At 43.4% G+C, this 12,158-nt stretch overlaps 2 protein-coding genes across 2 annotated transcripts; both read right to left on the bottom strand.

Moving 5' to 3' along the window:
• Window positions 1–4,827: 4,827 nt before the first annotated feature.
• Window positions 4,828–5,277, bottom strand: LOC149192094 (uncharacterized). The gene has a single exon (XM_089406838.1). It carries the CDS (start codon window positions 5,275–5,277, stop codon window positions 4,828–4,830), a length of 450 nt encoding a protein of 149 aa, XP_089262964.1.
• Window positions 5,278–8,454: 3,177 nt separating this feature from the next.
• Window positions 8,455–9,081, bottom strand: LOC149192093 (uncharacterized). The gene has a single exon (XM_089406837.1). The coding sequence runs from the start codon at window positions 9,079–9,081 to the stop codon at window positions 8,455–8,457; it is 627 nt and encodes a 208-aa protein (XP_089262963.1).
• Window positions 9,082–12,158: the final 3,077 nt, after the last annotated feature.

Here is a 12,158-nt window from a genome sequence, read left to right as displayed (position 1 = left end):
CACCCCACTGGCTCATTTTCATTAATAAATATGCTGGAGTACAATAGAAGATGGATGAGGTGCACCTGGGCTTGCACAAGGCAAGCTACAAGCCTTAGGTGATCAACACAAAGTGCCCAGCTGCTGTAGAATTGCAGCTCTCCAAGAAGCTGCGATGTCCCTCCAAATTTGCATTATTGGCTGACTTTGAACTCTGTTTTTCCCCCTCAAAACAACCCATAAATTTTTACAAATTTAGGAGTGTACTCCTTGCCAAAAACCTAGAAAGGGTTTTCCCTGGTTTTGACCCACCAATTTCGACCTCCTAGAGCTTGGCCCTCCTCCAACACTAGGAATTTGCACCTGTAGTTGTAATTGTTGTCTTCTGCTCCCAAAATGCCAAGAATCCTCCCAAATCAGCCTCCCAACAATTCCCCCACAACCCAGCTCCTCAATCCTCTGGGTAAGACTCCCTCCACACAACCCACTCTAATGACTGCGCAGTCCTGGGTGATGATGGCGCAGTCCCTTCAACCAGAAACTCGTCATGAGTGCTTGGCTCCTCCTCCTGCTGTGATATCACTCCTCTATGATGAAAACTTGATGAGAATGCCTCCAGCAACACTTCACCTCCAAATCCCGACTCTGTAGCTCCACCCAAACACGCAGTCGCTCCCACTACACCCCTGTTGCTCCCACTACGTCCTTGCTGAACTGAGGCAGCATAATTCTCTGAAAGGGGTCTCTCTCTTGGTCTCCAACTACAAAGGAAATCCCTCCTAGGGTGGCACTCAAGGTCCACCGAAGGAAAGGGTTTAGCTTCACTCCTTGGGAATCTCTGGTGCTAAACAACACGTTGTAGCCTAGCTGAATAGCCAAAGCAACAATTTCTCAATTTGGCAAAAGGCCCCAAATGTTTCTCTTCTCCTTCTATTTATGCTTGCTCCCTTGGGCCCTGCGTGGGTCCTGTTGTCACACAAAGTGTCTAGGCACCGCAACAATCTTCAGAGTAAGGGTTGTCACTCTAATCCTTATTCCGTTTAGAGTCTCACCTAGACAAGTCAAGTGGGGTAGTCCCTAAGGTGAATGAATGAGGATAGCCTGTGGAACACAGGCTCTCAAAGACTTAAAGATGAACAACTTGATAAATGTAAACAAGTCATGATTAACCAAAATGGATAGATCTTAATAAAATAAGACACAACCACAAGATAAAAATGATTTTAGAACAGTGCCTTAATATTCAATTAACCATACCCCGGATGCGGGTGATCTGTAATGCATTAACTATGATGGGACAGAGGAGGGCGCAGCATGGAAGGCACCTGTCCAGCATGCTCGGCGGACAGAATATCAGGTGGGAGGTTATGAACCCACAGGTGGTAAACATTATGGTTGTTTGTTTGTTTGGTCTCGGCATTAAATCGCTGTCTAGTTTCACCTGCACTGGAGGATTTCTGCTTGCAACGATCTTGATTGCCATAGTAATGGCGGGTGAGGAACGAGGGGGTGGCACTCGCGTATTTAATAGCTTCAGCTTCAGCAACATGCTACTGTGTTTGAGTCTGCTTGGGATGATTCAGAGTTTTGATACAGATTGGGCTTGGGGGGGTCATGCTCCGGCTGTTGTCTTCGGATTGTGCCTGAGGCAGGGCTCACGGTGCGTAATTTCCCCTCAGCTGTTGGCCGCATCCCCTGTGGTGTTCGTGGAATTCTCATTGTTGGTCGTGGAATTTCCACTGAAGGAGATTTCAACTTTGTTGTTCATGCTTTTCTGTCCGCGATGTCGAGACCCCGCTAGCGCATGCTCAGCGCAGAGGCTTCGGCCGGGGCAACCCTTCGCGCCCTTCTGATGGGTTTAGCTCCATGGGGCAAGCTCCTCCTCCTCTGGGAACAGAGAGCATTCTGAGACCAAGTCAATACCTGGACCCAAACTCTCCAGACTCCTCCAATTCGCCGTCCTTTGGCTCAGCTATATTCTCGTTCAATTGTTCTCTCAATCGCCCTCGGATTACGGCTCATGTCTCTGTTCTCTTCTTAGAAGAAGCCCAAGAAGAGGGCGAGCCTAGTGCCCCTTTGCCTCACACTAAGGAAGATCAAAATCCCAACTCTCTGAGGCCTTCTACTGATATGCAACACGGGACATCTTAGCCAGCCAGCGCCGTCAATATAGTGCCAGTTGCTCTTGTTCAGCCGGACAGGCAAGAACCAGAAGAGGGATGGTGCAGGATTGTGGAGGAGCCACCCGACGAGTAAACTTGTGTTTCAGTTGTCCATCAGTTTTTGAAGCCCAGTGGAAAGGAGGAAAAGGTTATTTTTGGCTCTGTTTGTCAAACTTTCTCTATGTTCTTGTGTCGGGTCTATTGTCTAGTTTCTGTTGTGTCGGGTCTATTGTCAAGTTGTTGTTGTTTGTATCTCTCTTATTCCCCTGCGTGGGATATCTCATCCAAACTCCCAATTTTTGACTTAGTCATGCTCAAACGGCCTATCTCTCAGGCATGATGGCTTTCTTTGCTCAATCGATGTAACAGTACTCTTTTTTGTAAATAATAGATTAATCATACTTAGCAAAAAAAAAATATTCAATTAACCATAAACTAAATGAAAACAAGTTATCCAGAGCAATTTATAAATATGATGAAAGCGACGATCATGAACGATTAATTGTAAAATGCTCAAAACTTTAGCATGCAAGATATTCTAGAAATTAAATACCATGAAGAATTATGAAACTTAAAGGCTAAGAAATATATATTCTAGATTTTAAATGATTTTCTTCAATAACCCAGATCTAGAAAAAATTATCTTTCTCCTATAGTCAATCTTTAGATATGATTCTGAAACATTAATCGTGTTTGACAATAGAGAAATCAATACCACAAAATTCTACACTTAACACAAAAAGACACCAAGGAACTTTAGATTAGAATTTTAATTATCCCTTAGGCTGAAAATAATGTCCCAACAAAATGATATTGAGGCTAGATCTTACCCTCCAAGGTCTAGATCTAGCTTCAACCAAAATTTCTCCTTCAGATCTGTAACTACAAAAAAAAGAAAAGCAAAACACCGAGAACAATATATACAATGATAAAAAGAAAACCTAGAAACCCAATTAAATAATTACAAAATTTAAAAACTGCAAGCTCTAATCAGCCAGATCTACCATTATGCCACACATAAATTAAATGATTAAATTTTAAAGGAGGTGCTAACTTGAAACTCTTCGTGTATCACCAATAAAATCTTATGATAAGCCCGAATCTAATTTAGCCGAGCTTTTCAGAAAACATGGATTGGGAGTTGGTTGGTCCAACTGAACACTTCCCCTAACACCCGAGAATCTAAAATCAAGATTTCCTTGCAAAACTCAATCCAGCCATAAAAAATAGAGTGAGAAAATAATAATCAAATTCAAACAAATAGAGATACCTGCTATTACGTTCAAAATTTAAATTATCATTCAAACCCCAATGACTGAGCAAGATACCTATACTCAAATCACTCTTCAGAAGTTATCATTAATTGCTTTAGAAAAAATTATGCATGAAAATAAAACATCTTACAGTATTCCCATGAAGAGTGACGCCAACAAAATTTAACCCCAAAGCCTTTCTTTATTATCCAAAAAAAAAAAAATTACATCAGAGCTTCTTGTTAAGCACACAACTCAAAATTCGGATATATCAACTGGAAAATGACCTTCTATTTAAAGATAAATTCTCCAACAACTAATTCGAGTGATCCTCTTCAAAGCAATCTCGACCGTTGATGAAGATTACAATTTATTTTAATCTCATCCATCGAAATATTTAAATATTTGGGGAAATTCAAATTTTTTAATTAACTCAAACAAAAAAAAACATTGAGTTAATTTCCCCAAAATTTTGACTTTGACTTAACCCCTAGGGATCAAAGGTTAAAATTTAGCAAAATAATTAATTTACCTTAGTCTTGAGACCGTTTAAAATTTCATTTTTAAGGACCAATGAATTTTGCCTTTGGAGAATTTAAATTTACCTAGGACCTAGAATTAATTAATTTTTTGGCTTAGAATTTTAATTAATTTTTTACCAGAAAAATTAATTAATTAACCTATGAGGGGATAAATTATTTTTCCAATCCTTAAGATCATGATTTCCATATTTTTTACATCATAAGGGGGAAAACCCATTTGTAATAGACCCTCGCATACTACCCATTTCTGCGACACAAATATAATCCAACAGACCAAGTAATTTGTAATAAAATAACCTAACCAAATAGTTAGGATTATTCCCAAATTACTTTTACATAGACTTGATCTAGAACACTAGGACTCGCCTAAGATCCTAGCAACAAAATCCATTCCAGCTTTGGGGTAAAACTGGAGGAAAACTCTTCCGACCATCCGAGAATGGATCGGTAGACAAAAAACCTCCCAAAATAGAGATCGTCATTAGAAAAGTAGGTTTACCTATGTCGTTACATACATGACACGGATCTGTTGAGATTATTTACATTATACACATGGAGAAAGGCTTTACATAACATCTTGGAAGTCAAGTTGATGATGATAGTTGGACGACATGGACACATTGATCAAATGTTATCCCTTTTGTGAAAGAAGGGGGTGCACTGTTATGGGTCACTGACACATAGTGGTCAATAGGTCCCATCAAATATTTAGACCCCAACTTAGGAATTTTGAGTTGCCTCCAACGGGTGTGTATTTTTGGTGGGTGAGTGGTCCCCACAATCCACTAAAGACATATCGACCGCCTTTTCTCCTAAGTTCTTCCACCAAAAACGCATTAAGCTAAAAATAACAAAATTTCCAAAATTGTTTTCCTCTCCTTGGGATGACAATTAGGAAGGGACATTATAGTCCTCCCCTCCCGGATGTTGCTTGTCTCCAAGAAATTGTAAAACTGGATATTGCAAGATTTGTTCACTCTCCCATGTGGCATCCTCTTCTGGCAAATCCTTCCATTTGATCAGGTACTCCTTGATCACCCTGTTTCTCAACCTCCTCTCCCGGGTCTCCAATATGGTCTCAGGTGTCAAAACTAAGTGCCCCTCATCATCCAAAGGAGGCAACTCAGTTGCTTCTGTAACATGTTGCCCCAATGCCTTTTTCAGGCATGAGACGTGGAACACATTGTGAATCCGGCTCTTCGTAGGTAGCTCTAGCTCATAGGCCACCTCTCCAACCTTCTGAACCACCTTATACGACCCATAAAATCGGGGTCGAAGCTTCTCTGCTCCCTTTTGCTTGAGCGAAGATTGCCTGTATGGCTGCAAGCATAGGTAGACCATGTCTCCTACCTCAAAGTGTCTCTCCACCCTGTGCTTATCAATGTATACTTTTTGTTGATTCTAGGCCACCTATAAGTTGTTCTTGAGAGCTCGGAGAATCTCCTGGCTCTCTTGAACCCAATCCTTTACCCCTGGGTCCCTGCAATCTCCAGACACCATGTTAGAAAAAGAAAGTCCATCATACCCATAAAATGCTCGGAAAGGAGACATACCAATGGACATATGATAAGTTTTTTTGTAGTAAAACTCCCTGAGATGTGACCACTTGACCTGTGCTCTATGTTTCCCAGTAACATAGTTGCGCAGGTACCCTTCCAACCGTTTGTTCACAATCTCTATTTTCCCATCGGTGTGGAGGTGATAACTAGTGTTGGGTGTAAGCTCTATCCCCACTAACCAGAACAACTCCTGCCAAAAATCCCTCATAAATATGTTTCCCTGTCACTCACAATGGCCTTGGGGAGACCATGCAGCCGGAAAACCTCCCGAAAGAATAACTCGGCCACCTGGGAAGCTGAAGATCTTGATGAAATAGCAAAGAAGTGGGAAAACTTGGTCAATTTGTCAACCACCACATAGATGCAGTCTCGCCCCTACGCAGCTGGTAGCTCGGTGATGAAGTCCATGGATACGCTCTCCCACTTCCTCTTTGGAATGGGAAGCGACTATAGCAAACCGTTTGGGTGGGTCAGTTCCACCTTGTTCCTCTGGCAGTCCACGCACACCCTCACATGCCTCAACACATCTGCCTTGAGCCCCCGCCAAGGGAATCTCTCCTTAATAGCACAGTATGTCTTGAGGAAGCCTGGGTGTATTGCTAGGGGGGGAATCATGGGCTTCTTGCATGATCCTCTCCTTCAACTAAGATCCAAGTACCAAATAGATATGGTCCTTATAGTAAATCACATCACCCTGAACTAGTCATCCCTGGGTGTGCGATCCAAAATATCGCAAGCCTGCATGTCCTTGGAGTACTCAACCAATAATTGAGCCTTCCAATCCTATGTGACATCCATCAAAGACAATGTTGCTGGTCTCCTAGAGAGGGCATCGACTACCACATTGTGTTTACCCTTCACATACTCAATCTCAAAATCGTAAGCCTGGAGCTTACTCACCCATTTTTGTTGCCTCTCCTCTAATGACTATTGCTCAAGGAGGAATCGAATACTGTTGTGATTAGTCTTCACTTTGAACCGGTTTCCCACTAGATACTGTCTGAATTTTTCCAGTGCATGCATCACTACCAACATCTCCTTGCCATACACGGAGTACAACTGCTCATTTCCTACTCTCAAACGCAATAGGATGCCGCCCTGTGTCAAAACGACCCCAACCCCTTCACCAGAGGCATCACACTCCAGCAAAAAGGGTCGTGTGAAATCTGGCAAGGCTAAAACCAGGCAGTTGCTCATGACCCTCTTGAGGTGCTCAAAAGCCTCCTCTGCCACCTACCTCCACTCAAAAGTTCCCTTCTCTGTCAAATCCGTGAGAGGTGGTGCAAGTTATGAGAACCCTCTCACAAATGTCTTGTAAAACGTACAATGCCCAGGAACCCCCTCAACTTCGTCACGTTCTTGGGTGTGGGCTAATCCAGTATAGCTCGAATCTTCTCCTGGTGCATCTTCACTCCATCTTCCCCAATCGCATGCCCCAGGGACAACATCTTCGTTACTCCAAACTCACAGTTGGACAACTTCATATAGAGTTGTTGCTCCTTAAGTATGTGAAGCACTTCCTCCAAGTGTTGAAGGTGCTCCTCCCATGTCCTGTTGTAAATGAGTATGTCATCAAAGAAAACCAGGACAAAGCACCTCAGCTACCCACGGAACACGTGGTTCATACAAGACTGGAAAGTAGCTGGAGCATTGGTTAGCCCAAAGGGCATCACCAAGAACTCAAAATGTCCATAGTGGCAGCGAAAAGCAGTCTTCAGAATGTCCTGCTCCCTCATGTGAATCTGGTGATACCCCGAATGCAGATCTATCTTAGAGAAGTATTTAGCTCCCTTAAGCTCGTCCATCAACTCATCGATGCGTGGAATGGGATATATGTTCTTCAACGTCTTCTTATTGAGAGATCAGTAGTCAACACACATGTGCAACATCCCATCTTTATTTTTCACCAACACCACGGAAAAAGAAAATGGACTCGAGCTAGGTCTGATATGTCGCAATCTCAACAACTCCTGAATGGCCCACTCTATCTCATCCTAATAGGCCTTTGGGTGCCTATAAGGGGTGGTGATGACTGCGTTCACCCCCTCCTCCCGCTCGATGGTGTGCTTAAATCCATAGTTTGGTAGTCTACCCGGTGGAACATCCCCAAAAAACCCCTTGTGCCTCTCCAATAAGGCTAGTATATCTGGATGTGTCGCCTGTGCCCGCGTCCCCGACTCAAAAATCCACAACTCAAGTGCCCACTCCACATCCCCATGTTGAAAATCAGCCTCCATCCAGTGGGCTGAAACTCTTTGAGGGGGATAAGGGTGCATTCCCCTTAGTACTACTGGCTTCCCATCCGGCCCCTTGAACTCCATCTCTAGCTTCTACCAATCAATAGTGACCTTCCCTAATGCATACAACCACTAGACACCCAACACCACATTGGTGTCTGGGACATCAACCACGAAGAAATGGTCAGTGAGTGAGTAGTTCGATATCTTCAAGGTCAGCCCGAGGACATACTTAGTACACTACATGGTCCGGTCTTCGGATACCAAAACTGAGAACCCCTCAAATGTAGTTGTCTGGATGCCCCTACGCTCCACCATCTAGGCATCAATGAAATTGTGGGTGGCCCCACTGTCAACCAGGACTGACACACGTTTTCCCTGTACAATTCCCCTAATCCTTGAGTGTCAAATACTTCGACACACCCCGAAGTGAAGCAAGGAATCCCCCAATTGGGGCAAACGACCCTCCTCTAGGTGGTGGTGGTGGTCCTCCTGATGATGGTCCTCCCTCATCTCCTGGCTCCTCTACTACCTCGACCTCCTCCTCTTCAGGCTCACTATTTGAGAACACCTCAATGAAATGGGCTTTGCACTTGTGCCCCGGTGCCCAAGGCTCCTGGCACGTGAAAACACGACCTCCTCCTCCTGAGGTCCCTCCAAGTGTCATCATTCAATTGGCTACGTCCTTCATCTCTCTGTGGTGGCGTCGCATCTCTGTTCCCCTATGGGGTTGTGGATCTTGTGGGAACAAAGGCCTGGTTCTTGGGCATTACATCAATCATGTCCCAGGTCATAGAAATGGCATCCTGTAGTGATGTGGACTTGTAAACCCTCACCCAGCCACGCAAAGGCTCAACAAGCCCCTCCACAAACAGCATGATCATCCGTACCTCCGAAATATCTGTCACCAGCACTGCGAGTCTATGGAACTTCATAATGTAGACCTCCGGGCTGCCAGTCTGTCTCAAGTGGGCCAACTCTCTGAAGTGTAGCTCCAGATCCTTCCTCTCAAATCTCTCCAACAATCTCCTAGTGAACTCTGTATAAGTGGTGATGTGAAGGTGCCCCAATGTGATCAGTCTGTGATACCACCACTCTTGTGCATCCCCTTCCAAGTGAAGGGTGGCGAAACGTATGGCATCAACTTCCCTCATGGGATTCAAGTGAAAATATGTATCAAGTTTTTGGATCCATGCCCTTGTTGAGCTCTTCGCTGACCCATCGAACTTTAGAAGTGTGACCTTCCATGCTAGCTTCAACACATCTTTGTTGGATGCTCCTTCCCTATAGTGGCTTCTAGCCCCAGCAGTGCACCTCTCCTTGAGGTGGATATACTCTCCAAAGGACATCGTCCTCTTGATCCGGCCATCCAACCCCTCATACTCATCAATGCTTCATGCAACAGAATGTACCAAGTTCGCAACCGGGTTCGGCTCTCTCTCTGGCTCAACCTCCTCCATGAAATGAGGCATTGTGGGGTGACCAGCTTGCCCACATTGTGGGGTGTGTGGAAGCTGATAGGTATGATTGCATCCTCCTACTCTGGAACCCCCATCACCTTGAGGTTCTCCCTCCGGTCTTCCACCCATTTACAAGCCCATCACCTGCTGCATCATGTCCATCATCAGTTTCCCTTGCCTCATCATCTGCTAGTTTGTCCTTAGCAACTCTTCTAAGACCTGGTTTGTGTTCCTCTGCCTGGGCTGCTCATTCTCTTCTTGGTTGTCCATTCCGCCTCTATTATTTTCAGTTCAGTGTCTAAAAATGGGTATGGGCCCTCTTCTCTACCTCATCCCCTGCCTCTTACTCTACCATGACCTCTCTAGAAAACCAATCCTTGGTATCTCGGTGGCATCACCCGCTCTTGTTCCCCACCCTGGCCAAGAGAATGCACTGATACCACTGTAATTATCCTACTGGAAAATTGCAATGATAAGAAAGACATGTAATAAATTTCAAAAAGAAAATGTACTCAACAATTTACACATAGACAAAAATTTCTCATCAAACACCCCATTGGCTCATTTTCATTAATAAATATGTTGGAGTACAATAGAATATGGATGAGGTGCACTTGGGCTTGCACAAGGAAAGCTACAAGCCTCAGGTGATCAACACAAAGTGCCTAGTTGTTGTAGAATTGCAATTCTCCAGGAAGTTACGTTGTCCCTCCAAATCTGCATTGTTGCCTGACTTTGAACTTTGTTTTCCCCCTCAAAACAACCCAGAAATTTCTACAAATTTAGAAGTGTAGTCCTTGCCAAAAACCCAGAAAGGGTTTTCCCTAGTTTTGACCCACCAATTTCGACCTCCTAGAGCTTGGTCCTCCTCCAACACTAGGAATCTGCGCCTATCACTGTAACTATTGTCTTATACTCCCAAAATGCCAAGAATCCTCCCAAATCAGCTTCCCAACAATTCCCTCATTACCTATCTCCTCAATCCTCCAGGTAAGACTCCCTCCACACAACCCACTCTAATGATTACATAATCCTGGGTGATGATGGCATAGTCCCTTCAACCAGAAACTTGTCCTAAGTGCTTGACTCCTCCTCCTACTGTGATATCACTCCTCTATGATGAAAACTCGATGAGAATGCCTCTAGCAACACTTCACCTCCAAATCCTGACTCTACAACTCCACCCAAACACAGTCTCTCCCATTGCATCCCTACTTCTCCCACTGCGTCCTTGCTGAACCAAGGTAGCGTAATTCTCTGAAAGGGGTCTCTCTCTTGGTCTCCAACTGCAAAGGAAAGCCCTCCTAGGGTGGCACTCGAGGTCCACTGAAGGAAAGGGATGAGCTTCACTCCTTGGGAAGCTCTGGTGCTAAACAACACGTTGTAGCTTAGTTGAACAACCAAAGCAACAATGAATTCTCAATTTGACAAAAGGCCCCAAATGTTGCTCCTCTCCTTCTATTTATGCTTGCTCCCTTGGGCCCCACGTGGGTCCCATCAAATATTTCAACCCCCAACTTAGGAAAATCAAGCTGCCTCCAAGGGGTGCATATTTTTGGTGGGTGAGTGGTCCCCACAATCCACTAAAGGAATATCGAGCCCCTTTTCTCCTAAGTTCTTCCACCAAAAATGCATTAAGCCAAAAATAACAAAATTGCCAAAATTGTTTTGCCTTTCCTTGGGAGAACAATTAGGAAGGGAGATTACATCATATGAGGATATATTATGTTGATTTCATCTAGTGTGACCCATGCCTTCCATAAACCTTTAATAGGAGGAGATTCCTTTTCTCTAATCATGCCTCTCTATATAGAGCAGTGATCCAAGTTACTTGCAACCATACAACATGACTTATAAAATCGAATATAAGCATACATACCTCATTTACCTTTAGGTCATCTAGGCTTCTTTCAACGACTTCCTTGATTGAAAAGACCTTCAACCCCTTGATCTACTTCATCTCTTATGTCATCATACCATTATCCCATGAATTCCATAAGTTTGGAGTTCCTGATGAAACACTTGCTTCCTCTCTAGATCGGTGGACCCTCCAATGAGGATTCCATGCAAGAATCTTCAGGATCTCACATATCCTTATCCAGAAGATGTTTCCTTTTGACTTATGTATGATGAGACTTGTCCTGGATGACTTCTTCCTTGATATTTTAATGAGGTCACCAAGAGCTATACGCTTCATAGTTGACTATCAGACATCCTTCATGTTTCCTATGGTGATGTCACGAGCTTGCTCTTCTAATGTTTTTCCTCTTCCTTGGACTTCCTTCTTTCAGATTTCTCCATTTCATCAGTGAAATGGACTTCTTCTCTATCTTTCATGTTATGGCCCTTAAGATGAAATGGACTTCTTCTCTATATTTCATGTTATGGCCCTTCTTAAGCTTAGGACAATCTTTCTTGTATAGAATTGATTCTTAGCTATGTTTTTCGGTAAATGTCTAAATACTTTTTGCCCTCAACCTATCTTCCTCTATCTTGCATATAAAACACAAGTTTTTGAATGGGATAGCCTTCTTATCCTCATAGACATTTGTCACCTTGTTCATCAGTTAGTGCATTTAGAACAATGATGATTATGTCCTTATCATCTCTTCTAGATCTTGAAGTTGAGATCTTATGAAGATATCCCTTCATCCTTTGATACCTACAATTTTGTGTAGATCAGAGCTAAGTGATATGATCTTTCTTTATCGCATCTTCAAAGAATAGTTCTACAAATTTATCATATATATCTCTTCAATGTCTCCAATACTGCTATATGGGGGGACCTTTCATAAGAATCCCTTTCCATGTATTCAGACGAGACCTTTTCATAGATCTATTCAATGACTTCACTTTCTTCGAGGACTACGTCTATCCTCCTCTTCCATGCAAGGAATTTCGATGACCCAACCAGTTTATTGGTTTCTTTGAAAAACAAAGTCATTTCACCAAATTTGGTTATAGAA

This window comes from Pinus tabuliformis, chromosome 2_2, assembly GCF_031772625.1.
Source record: "Pinus tabuliformis cultivar Carrire ecotype Pingquan chromosome 2_2, CPIR1, whole genome shotgun sequence".
NCBI lineage: Eukaryota > Viridiplantae > Streptophyta > Pinopsida > Pinales > Pinaceae > Pinus > Pinus tabuliformis.
Note: the sequence above shows the minus strand (reverse complement) of the source record. Positions and strands in the feature narration are given on the sequence as shown.